The sequence below is a fragment of the Salvelinus alpinus genome, chromosome 9 (genome assembly GCF_045679555.1).
Source record: "Salvelinus alpinus chromosome 9, SLU_Salpinus.1, whole genome shotgun sequence".
Lineage (NCBI taxonomy): Eukaryota > Metazoa > Chordata > Actinopteri > Salmoniformes > Salmonidae > Salvelinus > Salvelinus alpinus.
The window spans coordinates 83,440,609-83,460,423 of record NC_092094.1 but is presented as its reverse complement, the minus strand read 5'-3'; the positions used below and the strand labels follow the sequence as shown (position 1 = coordinate 83,460,423).

Here is a 19,815-nt window from a genome sequence, read left to right as displayed (position 1 = left end):
AAGTCAAGTAATGATCAATCTCCCTCGCATATCGTATCAAAAGGTGCATTATGATATCATCCAGTCATGAGACATTTGATCTCCATTTCAACTGGTTGGTTTTGTTAAAGACATTCTCCTGAAGAGAGCTGATGGTACTACCATGTCTCTGTAAGCTAGTTAAACAGTATATTTTAATCATAAAAATGGATATTGATTTCTCAGGTCTGGATGTCTTTCTACAAAGGGATTAGGTGCTGCTGTGGTGCCCTCAGGACAGCATTTCAACCATCTAGTCATCAGGTCTTAACTCAAACTAAATGAAACCCTAACATTTCAACCATCTAGCCATCAGGTCTTAACTCAAACTAAATGAAACCCTAACATTTCAACCATCTAGCCATCAGGTCTTAACTCGAACTAAATGAAACCCTAACATTTCAACCATCTAGCCATCAGGTCTTAACTCGAACTAAATGAAACCCTAACATTTCAACCATCTAGCCATCAGGTCTTAACTCGAACTAAATGAAACCCTAACATTTCAGTACTATGTAGATAAGTCATTCAAATCCCCCTTGGAGAACTCACACATTTATCAGAGCCATGTGTGTTTCCACTTGCTTCTTACCAGAGATGAGAAGCACAGAGGAGACAGCATTGTCACTGTCTCAAGTAGTCCAGTAGGCATGGCATTTGCATGTGGAGAACCTAGGCAGGAGTTCTGGATTTTCTGTTGTTGTGGTGACTTTCTGAGTGGGACATACTCATGCCATTTTTCTTTCTTTCCATTTTTCTTTTTTTTTTGCTTTGTGTTTTCTCTATTTCAGACAGATACAAACAAAAGCATAAGTCAAAAACAGCGACCTCTGGTATCTGAACTTGTTGCCTTTTACTGGTATCTTAGTAAATTTGGATTTGTTTGTAGTTGATTAGTATTCTCAGTGATCTAAGTGGTGTACTCTATCCATTCTCTAAACAATGAGTCCATGTTGTGTGACTCTTGAAACACTTTTGTTCCCACATCAGGTTTATGTTTCTCCTGATTGTGTTCCGTATTACTGAGGTGTGAACCAGTTCCCTGTATTTTCATACCTTTCCCCAACAGATAAGCTAAGCTCCACCATTTGGATCCTATCAGTCTATTTACAGAACTCAACTTGTTGAAATTCTCAAGGCATGTTTTGTTAGGCTACAGATATGACCTTACTGAGCATACTTGAAGATGCGATAAAGCCATTGTGCAACAAAATGACATGAATGCTGAAATGTGGAAAACATACTACCTGACACTACCAGTGTACCTAATGTTGAAATGGATCCTAATGTTTTCAGTGCAGTGATGGGAACATTGTGATGTAAAGGTCTTTTTGAATTTTTACCAAATCCCTGTGTGTCTAGCTCTGAAAGTGGCACATAAATGCAATTCGTAATTTCTCTGTGTTGATAGACACATTCTAAGAAGGGAAGAACTGAGTGTTTTTGTCTGTGTTTTGTGCTCTATCAGTCTGCGGGAAGCGTTACATGCACCGTACAGGGCTGAGTTACCACTACACCCATTCCCACCTGGCAGAGGAGAGGGGGTCCGAGTCCTCCCGATCACCCTCCGCACAGCGCTCTGACCGACACAAACGTAAGGCACGCAAACTGATATTCATGGCCTCTAAAACGTGTCTCTTCTGGTTTCACCATCCACAGAAATAGAAATATACAGAGAGCCAATGTGTGTTTTTAAACATCATGGCTATTCCTAGTTTGCAGTTTGCATATTCATGTGAGCTTTGTTGCAGTCAATTAGCTAAAGTAGGGATAGCTGTAGGTGTAACAGTGCATCAGGTTTACCTGCGCCTCATGGCTAACCACCTCCCCTGGGCTGTCAACATGTGATTTCTGTGTTCAGTGCAAGTTCACTAGCCCCATTTTTAACCAACAATGTACACAAATAATGTTTAGGTCAGCCCTGTCTGAAGACTTTGAAAACATATTTTTTCATTAATTTTGTTCATATCTAGTTGATCCAGCCTTCTGTTCATCCTCTGCAGGTCAGAAGGGTCCAGGTAGTACTGCCATTACCAATAACTACTGTGACTCATGCCGGTGCACCCCAGGCTCCAACAAGCAGAGGGGTAAATCTGGGGAGAGGGGTCCCTGCGCAGTCTGCCGGCGCTCCAGTGAGTACCCTGCTCTGCTACACAGCATCCAAAACCATGACTATGACTAAGCTGTACTGTAGCTGTTATGTGCTACCATCATCCTGTCATCTTGTTGTTGCCAGCTGGCCGCCCAGAAGAGAAGGAGGACAGCAGGCCGTTTGCTGGGGCAGAGGAACTGTTTGGCACCACCTCGGAGAGTGACACGTCCACGTTTCACGGCTTTGAGGACGATGAGCTTGAAGAGCCCTCGTCAAACGGCAAGGGGACGCCCAACCGATACAGATAGAGAAGAACTTTCTAGGTTTAAAGACTATTTTCAATATGGATAACCTCTGGCAAAAGTCTGCTGCTTCTTTTTAAATGTTTTTATTTAAAGTGATTATTTCAGGAGAGAAATGCAAGAAGTGTTATTTTGTTATCTACTGAACCTTGTTTAATAATTTATGAATGTGTTTTTTTACATTAACTTTGAAAGCAACTGAAGGTGTCTCTAGACAAATGACTTGCTCCCTATGTGAAATGGAAAGAAGAATTTCTTGGATTATTTTTCCACTGGAGCGGAAAAGGCATATATGTTATGAAAAAACACTGGAACATGTGGATATAATTATGCTCTTTTTGGGATGATTTGCCAGAGAAAATAAAATCCAATAATTTAGTTAAATGACAATGTCTGGATGAAGAATGAATGTCAACACAAACCCTTCCCTCGACTTGTTGATGTCACTAGAATCACCATGCAGTTTGGAAAGACTTCCACTGCTTCATCCTCTGGATTATAATAATGTGAAAATGCAGTGGTGTGAATTAGGGTTATACCAGAAGCAGGGCATGGCTAGCTGAAAGGTAAGCACCTAGGTCCTATTCAAACATAGTACAGTACTTTCTCATTTAAATACAAGGTATATTCTTATTCCATCAGTTCATGCCTTGCATTTGCCATCAACAAAGATAAAAACAACTGTTGGTTTTATGCCAGCTATTTTGGAGATGATCTGACCCATTTGTCTCTGTTGTAGGAGTACCATGGCATGAGGACCCAGGGGGCTTTGCAGCCAGTGAGGGGAGAGGTTCAGGACCCTCACCTGGGCCTCCACACACCCCTTCACTGGGCCCAAAGACCCTATCCGTCTGACAGTCAGCCACCAAACAGCCATCCGTCCGACAGCTATAATGCCAGCCTGCCAGCGACCACATAACCTAATCCTCCCTAACTCAGATATTTTCTCTTTTTGAAGAAATTTCCCCCCCTGAGAATATGTATTGTTTTCGTCCTCTACGGCTGTGGCCACCATGCCCAGCCGGCGGGATCCAATGTGACACTGAGACGTCATTAACTTCATCACTGTGCCAGCCTGCGACCCAGGCAAGAAACCAGCTCTGACAGCCATGATGACCCAGTGACCTCACTGGAACCACCCTGAACTTTAACCTCTGCCCCTGTCATAGCGGCGGTGCTGGACTTCCTCTGTCACTTATACAACAAAACCTCTGGACTACTTAGACATTCTCTTACTCTTTTTAATGTCACTTGAGCGGGCCAAACAAATCAAGAGCTTGCTTGAATCCCTTTCATCCTGAAGTTAGAATCATGCTATGTTCCTTTTGTTTTGAACGCGATATTGACAGATTGGGTTGTTGGTGTCATTTTGGTGAGAGGTGGATATTTTATTATTCTGTTTGTTCTGGCTTTGTTTATACCTCTGTCTTTCTACAATACCTACTTCTACTCAGGCGTATGATTTGTACTGCTGTTGATTGTTCTTCTCTGCATCATGATGCATTCATTGTCAGCCACTGTCCCCTGCCTGCCTCATGTGATTGTATCCCTATGGTTTAGTCATCACAATAACACGTTTAGTGAAATCAGCTTTAACAAATCACAGTATTCTGAACTGTGCCCAACCAAGTTCATGGGCACATTACTCCATATTTTCTCCTTCCTCTGACCCGCTTGTCAAACACTTTTGTCCAGAATCACTTACATGGCATGTGTGCATAATGCAAGGATAGTTGCTTACAATTGCAGAAGGAGTCTTTAAGCTGTAAAACAATGTTATTTTTGACATTTGCTTTTAAGTGCTATATAGCTACGTTTACACAGGCAGCCCAATTCAGATCTTTTTTCTACTTATTGTCTTTTGACCAATCACATCAGATCATTTCCTATCAGATATTTTGTGTCTTAAATGTTGACTAGACACTCACTCACATGAACATTCTTAACACTGAATGCCCTCAGGGACCCTTTCATCCACAGTGTCTAGGACTTCTATGGAGAATTATTTTGGTAATCAACAACAACCTCCCCATCAATTACTGAGTTTCCATGGTAACCTCAAAGGTCTTAAGTTAGTCATATTAAATGACAACCTGGTTGCTATTATGGTCATTGTTTTCTCTCACTGGTGACGTCCTCGAACAAACAGCATGATATAGTATACTTCCAAACAACACTTCATGGAAGTCAGTGATGTCTGTCTGTATAGAAACAAGTGTCATCACCACCAATCATGTAATGGTGCATAGCTTGTATACCTCATCAAAGAGTCAAAGACACAGCAATAACCCCAGAGCTCTTAGCAAGCCTTCCTGAGTTAGGAAGCACAGGGGTCGGAATGGAGCCAAGAGATTAAATGGACTTGACCAGTCATTTTATCTTCAACTGTAAATAACTCAAATCGAGAGAATTAAGTCTTTGTTAAACTATTTTTATTGTATTGAAAGAAAATAAAGAATGAGACTCTGCCCCCTCTGGATATTTGGGGATGTTTTTCTGCGGTCCTATGTAACACTATTGTAGTAATTACAATGTTACTACCTAGTTATCACATACTGTAAATGAGAGGTCACCATGTAGACAGAGGTCCAAAGGTTTTATTATTTGGTGCCCACAAGATATCAGGTGCATGGGTATTTTACATTGATAATAGTCATCTTGCTGTTTGAGAAACTAGAAGCACAAATTCCCTGGATATGTTACATGCATAGTAATGTGCCCATACCATAAAATGTGCTTTTAGATAATGGAAATCTATAGAGTCAATTTATATACAATGCACTCTGTACATACACTATTGTGTTTGTGCCGACAATATTCTTAAACACTGACTCAATAAATTAAGCATCTCTACCTTACAGTCGAGGTTATCAGTGTATGATAATCATAAATATTAACCAGTACAGTGCATTGCAGCAACTCTAATTGAAACAATTATTGAAATAATTATCTCAGTATTTCAAGAACTTGGGACTATAACGTTCTATCTGAAAAAAAGATGTTTCTGATATAATTGGCTTTAAAGTTCCGAACCCTTTGGTCTCAGCAATTTTTTTTAATTTTTTTTTTTTAACTTCACATGAATTGGGGTATTTAGATCACTATATAGATAGAGAACGCTGAACAGAACTATGTCAATAACTGAATTTTGACAATGCAGATTGAACATTATAGTACCAAGCTCTCGATTTGTCTTTCATAATATTGTCTATGGCATAACTGTGTACGCAACCAATAAACTTTGATCTGAGTTGATCATGTGTCCCCCCCCCCCCCCCCTCACCACACGAGGGAGTTGTTGTTGTGCTGTGAATGATACCCTCTTCTAACTCAGGTCTTTGGGAGGGTAGAAGAGGTATCATGTACTGTATGATCCAGTTCCAGGGGTGGATGTGGATGCAATATATCAGTCAGGTGTATCTCATGAGTTTGTCCTTTCAGCAGTGATACTCCTGTTCTGTTCAGTGGTGGGGATCGAGGGCACTTCCCTTTTGTTTGTGTTTGAAGATAGAAGAAGAACCAAGTAGCCTGCTGGGTCTCTGTTCACGTGACTTTTACTCCCCAGCTCAGACTCCCTAAACTCCATTTCGCCAGAGCATTTTCCCTAACAAGCATGCACACTGTTTGGCAAATATAACAATGGCTTGCAACATATGATGAGCACATACACATCTCTCTGACCCAAAAACTGGACTATGGATAAATGACTGAGCATGTAGGTAATGGTTTACATTGACACTCATGCAACAGAAAGGCTAGTACTGAATAAAAACTGAATTTCTTGGGCTGTTAAACGTTATACTGTAGGACACCTATGATTGCGGGGTAAAATGAGGCCCTGGTCTCAATGGTTTCCCCTGGTTAATAAATTATTTGACATAAATAAATATTCCTGCGACACCTCCTGTTAGGGCAGGCCACCGTGTTCCACAGAGGTTGTGCATGGTGTTTACTCTCCATTAGATGGTAGTGATGCAGGGCTATTTTCATTAGGGGCCTGTAAGGCATGTGAATGTCACTTAAGTATCTGACTGATCAGATGTGGCACTTATTTGGCATGAATAGGTCCAGAATCATATTTAAACCACATGATGCCGTGTAAAATACTAAATAAGGCTGAAATCACACATTTATAAACTCATCGACATTATTGACATTTTCCATAAGGGATAGGGTTTTGTAACATTAAAACTATCTATATTGATTGAATCAAATGGTAGGTGTTCTAGAGTGTATGATCGTCTATGTAAAATACTAGAGCTTTCTTGTCCAGGTCTCCTTTGAAAAATAAGCCATTGACCTCAATTGGACTTCATGATTTCAATCAGTAAAAATACAACCCCAGCATGAATTCTAAACAAACAAAATGTTTTGATGAAACATGCAATGATTCATTGTAGATTCTCTATCAAGGCCTTATACCTACTCTTGGAATGTAATGAAGCATGGAGAATTTCCCTCAAAGTTTCTTAACCGGTCTTCTATAATAACAATTATAATACCTTAGATTTATGGGCAAATAAAAAATATATTCCCAATCACTGCAAAAATAATAGGTTTTAAGTTTCCATCAGTAAACAGGATTATACGGTCTACTGTATAAGAAAAAATATGATATAGATTTAGATAGATTTTAAAAAGAGATTTGTTATCCTGCTGTCTTTATTGCTGACTGCCTAGTGAGGGCAGATGGAACTGTATATTTATATATGTATATACCCCACTATGACTCTTTGAGCTTGTATGTAGCCCTACTGTAACCGTGTGTGTCTGTGTGTGCTTGTACTGTATGCATGCCATGTAGTGAGTGGGTCAAGGCCCGCCCTGGCTGGCACGATCCATTCCTCTGTGGTTCTGTGAGTATTCCTAACCCCAGTTCTGCATGGTACTGTCTGTAACCCTTCAGAACAGAGCCTCCTGCCCCAGCACGCCCCTCTCCCAACATGGTCATGACCCCTCCAGGGGTGTCTCTCTATGCCCCTCCTGTCCAGGCAGTGTCAGGATGACTGCATCAGCCCTGTCAGCCGCTTGCCCGTCAAAGACTTACCCTGGAAGATGGAAACAAACTTTACTGGCTGGGTTTCTGAAAAATCATGCAGTCTGTGTACATTGCTGTGCCAAGAAAGTACTTAGACTAGCTATCCCTGCCAACATGTTGAGCACTTACCTGTCCTTTTCAGAATTTTTAAAGAAATGCAAGTCAAAGACCTCTGTACTACTAGCCTTCACAATCATTTTGACCTTGAAAAAGGTCTTCGTTGGGTCGCGTGCCTGTGTTCCAGCCCTAGTTTCTGGTAACTTACCACACTGCGGGTGAACTTCTCCAGGGAGGTACGGCGGCCCTGCTCACTCTCTGTTTGTGACTAGAGGCAGGGTGGTGTGGAGGTTGGGTGGGGGTGAGAAACGGTGAGAGACACGGGGAGGGGAGGAGATGAGGGAAGGTTAGAAGCGTTTCAAGGCAAAACACATTTTAGGCCATGAAGCCAGAAGCAGTGGCTGTGGTAGAGAAGCTAGGGACCAGGCCAGCAGGGGGAGTGCCTTTTCAGGGGACTAGATAACACAGGGATGCTGCTCACCAAGAGAAGATGATGCTTTGATCTGCTGTGGTGCTGATCATCCTAGTACACAGTATAACAGCACTTGCTTTATTTTCTGTTTTAGAGAGCCGTGATTGTATGTATAAATCTGAAGGAGTCAAAGAATATAATAAGTGACAATAATCAAGCAAAGGTAAGCTAATGTCTCAGTTTAGATGTAAATGGAGATATAGTATCTGTAGAAAGTGTAGATTTTATTATAAATGTATCCTCTTCCAAAAAGAGGATGGAGTGCTTTCAAACATATTTAGTAAATGCATAATATCCCAGGTGGAGGGTGTGACTGATTAGGGTTAGTTATAGTAGAGCTCACCGGCTTCTTTCTGGCTAGCAGGAGGTCCTGATAGATGTTAGATCTCAGGAAGCGTGCATAGCTGTCACTTTTCATCAACTTGAAGATGTGCTCCTGGAGAAAAGGGAAGAGGTGGTGATGATGATGGTCGTTGGGGGGGGGGGGGGGGGGGCGGTGTGTGTGTGTGTGTGTGTGTGTGTGTGTGTGTGTGTGTGTGTGAGAGAGACAGACAGACAGACAGACAGGGAGAGATGAGATGAGATTATGTAAGGAGGCACGGGGGAGCTGAATGTTGACCATGCGTGCTAACATGAAGGGACTAAGGGAGGGAGGGAGAGAGGTACGGAGGGTGGGAGGGAGGAGTCTCCCGAGACAGGGCTGAGTGAACACAGAGCCATCCACGCTAATGCACCATCAGGCAGTCGCCCTCAAACAAAGCTAATACAGTTTGAACCTAAGGAATCTATGATGAATGCATGGGCTATTCATAGGCATTACTCGGCCCATTAGGCCCTGGCTAACATAGCAAGCCTAAAAAGACAACTGAGCTGAGTTTCCACATCCGTTTTTCAGAGGAAAAGGAAGCTAGGTTGAATGAACTGTATCCCTGAAAACCGAATACATTCGGTTGTTTGCAACTACGCTAAGGGTGGGCCCTGGCAACCACAGATTCTTCACCGCTGTTCACTCACTTCCTTCGCACTCCATCTATCCATCCACACCCCTCTCAGCTACCAATGTGCAGGGAGTTTACTGTATGTGCAGTAGTAGCAGCAGTATTGACTGTGTGTGTGGGCGTGCGTGCATATGCGTTTGTGTGCATAGGGGAGGTTGTGATACATACCTGTGCGTCCTCATAGCTGTATCGTCCAGGGTCTTTGAGGTTATGGCTGGTGCGCTCATAGCTGTGGGAGTCCAAGTTGATGGAGCTGGGTGCTCCCTCTGCCAGGAACTCCTGCCAGATCTCCTGGGCCCTGGTTGCCACGTTCTCCAGGGGCCTCCGCTTCAGGTCCTGCACTGCCAACCAGAACCTAGCCAAGGGCCACAGGGAGGGCACAGCCAATAAAGATCAGTGTCTGCAGCATTCACTTCCCATTATTATCTGCCAGGAGAGGAGAGCTCCCCACTGTGGACATTCAGTGCAGTCATTCCCTTAATCTCATTACCGACACTCAAAAGTCTCTACCTAATGGCCTGGGGAATTGAAATGGATGTGAAACAGTAGAATGAAAGCGGATAGTGACTGTGTATCACTGTGAGCTGTCCCTGTAAGGCTCTATCTCTCACCGGAGGTTCTCTGAGCTGAACTCCGACTCCAGGAACTTGAGGAACGCTTCCTGCCCTGCTGGGTCCTTTAGGGCCTCCTCCAGAGAGAAGCCCCACTTCTTCACACGGTGCTGGCTGGGGTCCCGGCTGCTCACAGGGAAGAACGGAGAGAGACAACCATGCTGCCTTTCAGACTTAAAACAGACCTGGTTAACTGTGCAAAGCTGTCATCAAGGCAAAGGGTGGCTATTTGAAGAATCTCAAATCTAAAATATATTTTTGGGTTACTTTATGATTCCATATGTGTTATTTCATAGTTTTGATGTCTTCACTATTATTCTACCATGTAGAAAATAGTAAAAATAAGGAAAAACCCTTGAATGAGTAGGTGTTCTAAAACTTTTGACCGGTAGTGTGCATTACATTGTGGTTGTGGATGCTGTTTAAAATGTTGATTGCATAGGGAAAGAAAGAGGAGCTAGCCATTGGGCTATCATGACATTTCAGCCAGCACCTGACAGCACTAACCCTCTGCCTGACCCCACCAGTCATTTGAAGACTGATTGTGTTGACTAGTGATGTCTGTGCATGGTGTCCATGGTGCCTATAGCCTCACGCTGCCTCCCCAATGAACCCACCTAGCCTCCAGGTCCCAGAAGGTCATGTCATCGCTGATCCAGGGGTTGGATGGTTCAATAGTTGACGCCAAAGGATCGTAGACCATGAACTGTTCTGTGTAGCCCATGAGGCTGTCTGCTACTTTGGACATTTTCATACAGTGTCTGTCCAGCTGGATGTTCAAGAAGGAAATCTGAGGGAGAAAATAATTAACGATGGCAGAATAAGATAGTAGCGCATTACTCAGAAGTGAGCTGGAGTTATGATTGATGAATGAGACAGAAAGACAGACAGACAGCAGGAGATAATGTATAATGGCGGTGTTAGTAATGACCTGTCAGGCGCATCACAGTGTGTTACCTCCTTCTGCACGTCCTCTCTGGTGGGCTTCCTGGCCGGCTGGGACGGGAGGGACTGGTGGACTGGACTCTGAGTCTGGGTGTCGTCTGTTACCCCATACACCGACTGGACAGGGACAGAATGGATATACATGTCTGTTATTGCTTATACGCTCACCCTCAACACAGGCACGCGCCGCACAGAACATATACATACATACATACACAAACAGAGAGACCACTCACCACTTACAACGCCTAATTCCTTACCTTTTTCACCCTCTGTGGATTCTTCTCTCTCCGGCACTTGCGAATGTCCATCTCTGTGGTATTTACACAGCCTGGCTGTAAGAGAGTTAGTTTCTAGGTCAGATTATAGTGGGTCACCAGGCAGTATCCTGCCCTAGCCTGGAGGCTAGACTTCATTCAACATTACAACCACAGAGGAGTTGGATAATACAGAATTGGGATCCTGTCTAATTCAGGCTAACCCAGGCCACACTTTACAACTAGACTGATAGAACCCTTTATTGTTCTAACAGTAGAGCCCTATGGTACTTTCACTGTAACACTCCCTGTCCTTTCATCAATCATCTCTCCAGCCCTCCCTCAGACCCCAGAACCACTACCTCCTCTCAGCTCACCACCAACTCCCCTCAGCCCTCAGCTCACCACAGGGCGATGGACGTCCCAGAATGCCCTCTCTTGGCTGTCCAAGATCTTCCTCTCAACCTTGTCCTTCTTCCTGTCGATCCTGAGGGTAGACGACAGAGGACAGAGACAGGTAAATACTGAGGGTAGGGGACAGAGGACAGAGCCAGGTTGATCCTGAGGGTAGACAACAGAGGACAGAGACAGGTAAATACTGAGGATAGGGGACAGAGGACAGAGCCAGGTTGATACTGAGGGTAGACGACAGAGGACAGAGACAGGTAAATACTGAGGATAGACGACAGAGGACAGAGCCAGGTTGATACTGAGGGTAGACGACAGAGGACAGAGACAGGTAAATACTGAGGATAGGGGACAGAGGACAGAGCCAGGTTGATACTGAGGGTAGACGACAGAGGACAGAGACAGGTAAATACTGAGGATAGGGGACAGAGGACAGAGCCAGGTTGATACTGAGGGTAGACGACAGAGGACAGAGACAGGTAAATACTGAGGATAGGGGACAGAGCCAGATTGATACTGAGGGTAGACGACAGAGGACAGAGACAGGTAAATACTGAGGATAGGGGACAGAGGACAGAGCCAGGTTGATACTGAGGGTAGACGACAGAGGACAGAGACAGGTAAATACTGAGGATAGGGGACAGAGGACAGAGCCAGGTTGATACTGAGGGTAGACGGCAGAGGACAGAGACAGGTAAATACTGAGGGTAGACGACAGAGGACAGAGACAGGTAAATACTGAGGGTAGACGACAGAGGACAGAGACAGGTTGATACTGAGGGTAGACGACAGAGGACAGAGACAGGTAAATACTGAGGGTAGACGACAGAGGACAGAGACAGGTAAATACTGAGGGTAGACGACAGAGGACAGAGACAGGTTGATACTGAGGGTAGACGACAGAGGACAGAGACAGGTAAATACTGAGGGTAGACGACAGAGGACAGAGACAGGTAAATACTGAGGGTAGACGACAGAGGACAGAGACAGGTAAATACTGAGGGTAGACGACAGAGGACAGAGACAGGTAAATACTGAGGGTAGACGACAGAGGACAGAGACAGGTAAATACTGAGGGTAGACGACAGAGGACAGAGACAGGTAAATACTGAGGGTAGACGACAGAGGACAGAGACAGGTTGATACTGAGGGTAGACGACAGAGGACAGAGACAGGTAAATACTGAGGGTAGACGACAGAGGACAAAGACAGGTAAATACTGAGGGTAGACGACAGAGGACAGAGACAGGTAAATACTGAGGGTAGACGACAGAGGACAGAGACAGGTAAATACTGAGGGTAGACGACAGAGGACAGAGACAGGTAAATACTGAGGGTAGACGACAGAGGACAGAGACAGGTAAATACTGAGGGTAGACGACAGAGGACAGAGACAGGTAAATACTGAGGGTAGACGACAGAGGACAGAGACAGGTAAATACTGAGGGTAGACGACAGAGGACAGAGCCAGGTTGATACTGAGGGTAGATGACAGAGACAGGTAAATACTGAGGGTAGATGACAGAGGACAGAGTCAGGTTGATACTGAGGGTAGATGACAGAGACAGGTAAATACTGAGGGTAGACGACAGAGGACAGAGCCAGGTTGATACTGAGGGTAGATGACAGAGACAGGTAAATACTGAGGGTAGATGACAGAGGACAGAGACAGGTAAATACTGAGGGTAGATGACAGAGGACAGAGATAGGTTGATACTGAGTACACAGGTAGACGTGTCACTCTTATTTAGAGACCCGAGGAGGGTAAAAGCTCGAAGTGTAGGTCACAACCTGTCTCATTGCTTCATCAAGCAATCTGTGGTATGGCCGCTGGTAGGGTACAACTCTTACATAACTGACATTTTCTGATAAGTGCTTGGTGGCCTATTTCTCTCTGAATTTAGCAGAGCTTAATGTATAATCTCTTACCTCTACCTAACAACAGTAAATACTTAGTGCTCAGACTATAATCATTTGAAAGGTTCATCATGACCTTTTTTAATTTCCTGATATCGTGTTGAATAGACTGTATCGGATCTGCGCTGTGTTTACAATTGTCAACCAGCAGATGGAGGCGTAATAGAAGGAACATTGATAAAAGACAAAGATTAAAAGGTCACCTAGAAAGTAACCTAGGGGTATGCATCTGACTCTCTATAGTCATCTGCATCAGTGAATGAGACATAGGGAGTACACTGACATATGGCACAATAGACAACGTATTAAAAACACAATATGTTGTGTATGTTCTTTTGCCTAGTTACTGTCCACTCACTTGACCTGCGCCTCAGCTTGCATGAAGATGAACTCCCACTTCCTGGCGAAGGCCCTCTGCAGTCGAGCCAGGTTCTCCTGTAAGACCCCCCAATCATAGAGATATGAGGGGTGAGAGTAAACCAGTAAACGTTCTTAGGTAATTACATTGCTATAATGCATAACTCTCTTACTGCATAAAGCTAGCCATCTCAGCTTAATCAGCAAGTAATATCACGGCTGTTGTAATTTGCACGTAATAATGGCATCTGCTCGGCACATGAGCAATGCAAACATCTGTCATACCTGCACATATTCACTGAAAATACAATTTTTTTTAATGTGGGGAAAACAACACTCTGACCCGACCACCAAACCTATAGAGCATGAAATAGACTAGAGCTCAGGGGCATGGCATGTGATCTGAGAGAAGCTGTAGGTATGTAGATGATAGCTTTGTTTAACAGGTCTGTAGTGTATAGGTAGTGTACTGACGACAGTTCCAGTAGGGTGAATAGGGCACTCACAGCCTCGTAGTCAGCTAGCTCCAGCCTGGCCTTGTTCTGCATGGTGCGCTTGCACAGGTAAATGGCTGCAGAGGAGAGAAGTAGTCAGTTACTTGCTGTTGCTTGGCAGACTTTTTTGTGACATTGCCAAACAAATGCCACAGATGATGCATCAACATTTGTGTGAGTGTAGTTTATCTCCTGTAAACAAATGCCACCCATTCAGTTTCCACCTGAGTAAATCTCTACTGATCAGAGTGTTTTGAGCAATATTTAATGAGACGGTTGGCATCTTTTGTCATTTACACTATCAGGCTGGAGAAATGTCATGCAAACATGAAAGCCTGGAGATTTAAAATATGTATATTTTTTTATTTAACTAGGTAAGTCAGTTAAGAACAGATTCTTATTTACAATGACGGCCTGCTTTGTTCAGGTGCAGAAGAACAGATTCTTATCTTGTCAGCTCCAGTATTCGATCTAGCAACCTTCCGGTTACTAGTCCAACGCTCTAACCACTAGGCTACCTGCCGCCCCGTGTGTCACCAGGGGCGGCAGGTAGCCTAGTGACAAAATAACGCCCCTATACCCTGGATGGCTAATCTAGCGCTGCAGGCTTAGGGGTGAGATGAGATCCTCCTGGACAGATAGTGGGATTCATTACAGAGTGGGCCACTCAATCAATAATGGGTGTGAGACAACATATCCATAGTCTGTGTTTACACTGTTGGCAGGAGGATATGACACAGTCTGGGCCAGACACTCTGCACTGAGCAGGGCTATAGGCTAGGCTGGCTGGGAGTGGGGGGGCATCAGGGGGGGAAAATTAGGGTTTATGCACGGATAATTACATCTCAGAGGCAATATTTAGACACATTTTGATCTGAGTTCAGTAATATTTTTCAAATTCCACCCCTAGGGACCCCAACCTAACATACCATAGTCTGTGTTTTCAGGTTCCCAACAATTAGAGGGCCAGAAGTATGGAGCCTGAGGAGGAAAGTGGAGACATCATAAAAGTATTCATCGTCTTAAGAACATTTAAACATCCAAGCATCTGCCCTCTCTATAGTTTTCCTAATGTTGATGGAGACAGTTTTCCTCTCTAGCAGCAATGTTTGAAGTAAACTGATTATTTTATTTCTGTTTCACTCAGCTAGCATTGCTTTTATGTGGATCTGAATGTCAAATAATGAGGTTTTAAACATATTTCGGAGACCCAGTTTTTTTGAAGATTTGAATATGCATGTTGTGTCCAGTCCACCCTGACTCATAGCCCTGACTTCTGTTGAGACGAAGATGCCGGAGAAAATACAAACCATTCAAACTCTCTGTACCTACCTTTTCTTCTCTAAGAACATTAACAAGTTAAAAGAAGATGAGTTACCTGATGATCAATGACCTTCTTGTGCTCTGCATAACTATCTAGGGAAGAACGGTAGCTATATTCTCCATTCATATTTCATCAACTATTGCAATTGATATTTCAGATTCACAGTTCATACATAGTGCATAAATAAATTATTTCTCAGATCTATCGTGCATTCTTAATGACGGGCGGAATTAGAACATAGAGATATTCCACGACACGATATTTCATCTCCAATATCACTCATAATTAGTTTCAGAACAAAAGGAAATCAAGATGAATGAGATCTGAATATGTGTCAGAATCGACACATCTAACAGACAGGTTAACGTATACTTTGCTGCTGAATGAAGATTGATAGATAAACAGAGATTCATCTACTCTGTCTATTACCAAACTGCTTCAATAACATTTTATGACGTGAGTCTGCTTGCCCTGAAACATCAGAGATTTGTCTCAAAGCACAGCAGGAAGTTGTCATTAAAAGTGGGGCTTCCAAAAAGACACAGCAGCTATTTATAGCACAGTGTACCCACACAGCCTCTGTGACTCCTCAGTGCTGGCACAGACACATAAAACATATTCAACAGGTCATGCAGGTCCTCTTTTAAATGGCAATGATGACGCTCGCTTGTTGCACCATGACATAGCATCAGAGGAAGGGTATTTTTAGTTCTATTGAATACGGGTGACACACACGCATACATCCCCTTCCAGGAAAAAATGACATAATATGTTTTAATCTGAGGGAAAAGAAGTGTGGCTAAATGGACTCTCTGGTAGATTGGGGGGGGGGGGGGTGACACAGGACAAGTGCTGAGGAAGAGAGGAGTGCCAGCCCAACGCTTCCCAAAGAGAGCTGCTTTAGCCTGCTAATCAGTCAGCCATAGTGACTCATTCTTCTGGAGCCTTTTAGCAGGACCAGGAACCATTCCGCCTCCACTACACTGTAACATACTTTACTGTACTGTATGTCATGATGCACGGCCCTGACAGTACAGTAGATTACCTCGAGGACGGAACAGCAATGCCAGTGTAGCGACGTGTCGTTTTAATGTCTTATGTTGAACATTGTGGAACATCCTTTTTCTGTCTGTCTATAATGCTGAACTTTTATGGGCTACTAACTTCTTCCAAGCTCTCAATTCAATTCAAAGGGATTTATAGGCCAGGAAAACATATGTACAGCCCAATACAACACTGGGGCCAAGCTTCCTGCCATCCAGGACCTATATATTAGGCGGTGTCAGAGGAAGGCCCAAAAAATTGTTAAAGTCTCCAGTCACCCAAGTCATAGACTGTTCTCTTTGTTACCACACGGCAAGCGGTACCTGAGCACCAAGTCTATGTACAAAAGGCTCCTTAACAGCTTTTACCCTCAAGCCATAAGACTGCTGAACAATTAATCAAATGGCCACCCGGACTATTTACATAGTAATAAGTGTACACACTACCCTACACCAGATTGCGGGACGCTGTGAGTAGATCTGTAACACTGTACATTGTGCCTCTCCAATTGGTATAATCTATTATAGCAATATTGATATCTATATTTATTACATAGTGATAATACTCAACCATATCTCAAGTGATTTAACCACAGGTTAAGGGAGTAAATTATGGCAGTGAGAGGAGACTGATTAGGCAAACATTTCCAAAGCGGTGGGTCCAGACTGATTACAACGCTTGACCTGTATAGTGAGGATCAGACTACTAGAGGAATCTCTCACATCAGTGGCTCTGTTAGAACATATTCTCCCCTGGTTATTTCTGCTTTAGAGCATAAAGTGACCAGCCACAAGGTAATGAGGCTACTGTTCTGTTCTGGACAGTTCACAGGGATCATTTATCCACTCCTTTGCCTTCGTGTGATAATGGTCATGACACATGTTATGGATGGTGATTTGGACAGTAAATCCAGTTTAGGACCACTAAGGATGGTAGGTATACTGGTGCCTGAAAATACCATGGTAGCTTACCTGGAAGCGGTATAAGGTCCCATCATCTTTGAGAGTGAGGACGTGGTCGGAGATGGGGAAGAGGTAGCCCTGGGCAGCAATCAGGCTCCCTAAATGGATGGCTTCAGCTGCAGGAGCGAGAACAGGATACTAACGCTGAGTAGAGAAAAATGGCTTCCCTTTTTAATGCTTGAGTAGAGACTGAGAACAGTGGTCAATCCCTGTGAAATATGGCTGTGTACATAGCAGGCATACCTGAGTCCTCAATTGAGAGGTTTTTCACCAGCCACAGCACAATGTCTGCTCCTGGTATTCAAAAGAGAAGAATGGTTGACAGTGACATTGAAATAGCGTTGTACACACAGAAAGCCTCTACACAAAAGCTGCAACAGTCCTTGAGCTGGTCTCCCCTTAACAATCTATTACTTTTAGCTTACAGCACAGCTACAATACTGACATAGTCGACCAATCAGCCTGTTATCCACCCTTAGTAACTTTTGGAAAAAATTGTGTTTGACCAGATACAATGTTATTTTACAGTAAATAAATTAACAACTTTCTCCAGGGCAGCTGTCCAGGTCCTTTACTTTTTTCAATCTTTACTTATGACCTGCCACTGGCTCTGAGTAAAGCCTGTGTGTCTACTGTGTGTATGCGGATGACTCAACACTATACATGTCAGCTACTACAGCGAGTGAAATCACTGCAACACTTAACAAAGAGCTGCAGTTAGTTTCAGAATGGCTGGCAAGAAATAAGTTAGTCCTAAATATTTCAAAAACTAAAAACATTGTATTTGGGACTAATCATTCACTAAACCCTAAACCTCAACAAAATCTTGCAATGAGTAATGTGGAAATTGAGCAAGTTGAGGAGACTAAACTGCTTGGAGTAACCCTGGATTGTGAACTGTTATGGTCAAAACATATTGATGCAACAGTAGCTAAGATTGGGAGAGGTCTGTCCATAATACGTCTAAAATAAAGCGCTTCTCTGCCTTCTTAACAACAATATCAACAAGGCGGGTCCCTAGTTTTGTCACACCTGGACTACTGCCCAGTCGTGTGGGCAAGTGCCACAAAATGGGACTTGGGAAAATTACAACTGGCCCAGAACAGGGCAGCACGGCTGGCCCTTAAATGTGCACATAGAGCTAACATTAATAATATGCATGCCAATCTCTCATGGCTCAAAGTAGAGGAAAGATTGACTTCATCACTACTTGTTTTTGTAAGAAGTATTGACATGTTGAATGAACCGAGCTGTCTGTTTAAACTACCAGCACACAGCTCAGACACCCATGCATACCCCACAAGACATGCCACCAGAGGACTCTTCACAATCCCCAAGTCCAGAACAGACAATGGGAGGCTCACAATACTACAGTACATAAAGCCATGGGCACATGGAACTCAATTCCCCATCAAGTAACTCACACAAGCAGTAAAATCAGATCAGAAAAAATCAGAAAAAATACACCTTATGGAACAGTAGGGACTGTGAAGAGTCAAACACACAGGTACAAACACACATAACATACACACTATACACACATGTACACCTGGATTGTTATAATAGAGTAGTGACCCGAGGGCACACACTTAATGTATTGTGAAATCTGTTGCAAAATGTATTTTAGTGTTTAGAAATGCTATTATAATGTCTATTACTGCCTTACTTTTTGCTGGACCCCAGGAAGAGTATGGGGATCCATAATAAATATAAATACAAATGCCCTTAGCTAAGGCTGAATGTGGCATAGCAGGTGTTTGCAGGAACAATTCAAACGGAACAATGTGATCTTGGACTAACAATAGGCAGGAAACCAGGTATTTTGTCTAACTCCTGGACAGCAACATATTTGGCATAATGTTAGCACTTGGCAGTGAGGAGTGAGACTGAGAGAGTGAAGTGTGACACAGCAGGCCTAGGGAGACATGTGAGGTGGTGAGTCACACTCAGAGAGCATCCCTCCACCCACTCCCCACCAGCCCCATAGATACTGTTGACTCTGTTGACTCACAAGCTAACACACATACACCAGCCAGAACTGTCTTACTCACTCACACTGCCCCCTTAAACCATGTCACCCAACACACAACCAGCCACACTGCATAATGACAAGGGCAGCGACACACCAGACATCACATCAGGCTTCTCTGCCAAAACCTTACGGGCTGAGACTGCCTCATCTGTCCCAATCTGCAGAGGCAGCAATTCAAATGAGCCTGAAAGGTCATATTTGCTTTAATGATTCTGACTCCTTCTCTCTCTCTGCTGAGCCACACTGAGTCATATCTCTCTCTCTCTCTGCCTCTCTGCCTCTCTGCCTCTCTGCCTCTCTCTCACACACACATGCTGAACATGCAGCAAGCACGCGCACACACACACACACACACACACACACACACACACACACACACACACACACACACACACACACACACACACACACACACACACACACACACACACACACACACACACACACACACACACACACACACACACACACACACACACACACACAC

The 19,815-nt window shown here is 43.7% G+C and overlaps 2 protein-coding genes across 6 annotated transcripts in view; one reads left to right on the top strand and one right to left on the bottom strand.

Annotated features, from left to right (window-relative positions):
- LOC139530787 (zinc finger protein DPF3-like) overlaps positions 1-5,667 on the top strand; it is a 60,883-nt gene extending 55,216 nt beyond the window's left edge. For 3 of the 4 annotated variants that reach the window (XM_071327487.1, XM_071327485.1, XM_071327484.1), the window contains 3 exons: positions 1,487-1,612; positions 2,022-2,150; positions 2,255-5,667. In XM_071327487.1, coding sequence (XP_071183588.1) covers positions 1,487-1,612; positions 2,022-2,150; positions 2,255-2,418 — 419 coding nt within the window. In that variant the 3' untranslated portion in view covers positions 2,419-5,667. The remainder of the gene's footprint in view (positions 1-1,486; positions 1,613-2,021; positions 2,151-2,254) is intronic. The other variant, XR_011666120.1, reaches the window with a different exon arrangement.
- The window catches only part of LOC139530786 (regulator of G-protein signaling 6-like), a 55,490-nt gene continuing 40,664 nt past the window's right edge, over positions 4,990-19,815 (bottom strand). The window contains exons 4-17 of one of the 2 annotated variants that reach the window (XR_011666119.1): positions 17,540-17,590; positions 17,306-17,412; positions 14,896-14,947; positions 13,979-14,043; positions 13,474-13,550; positions 11,196-11,277; positions 10,794-10,868; positions 10,546-10,650; positions 10,206-10,378; positions 9,589-9,714; positions 9,146-9,332; positions 8,323-8,415; positions 7,716-8,030; positions 4,990-7,460 (exon numbers count right to left, since the gene is read on the bottom strand). Coding sequence is in view for 1 of the 2 variants with exons in the window: in XM_071327483.1 (XP_071183584.1) it covers positions 7,410-7,460; positions 7,716-7,775; positions 8,323-8,415; positions 9,146-9,332; positions 9,589-9,714; positions 10,206-10,378; positions 10,546-10,650; positions 10,794-10,868; positions 11,196-11,277; positions 13,474-13,550; positions 13,979-14,043; positions 14,896-14,947; positions 17,306-17,412; positions 17,540-17,590 (1,304 nt within the window). In the remaining variant the exon portion in view is untranslated. The remainder of the gene's footprint in view (positions 7,461-7,715; positions 8,031-8,322; positions 8,416-9,145; positions 9,333-9,588; positions 9,715-10,205; positions 10,379-10,545; positions 10,651-10,793; positions 10,869-11,195; positions 11,278-13,473; positions 13,551-13,978; positions 14,044-14,895; positions 14,948-17,305; positions 17,413-17,539; positions 17,591-19,815) is intronic. The other variant, XM_071327483.1, reaches the window with a different exon arrangement.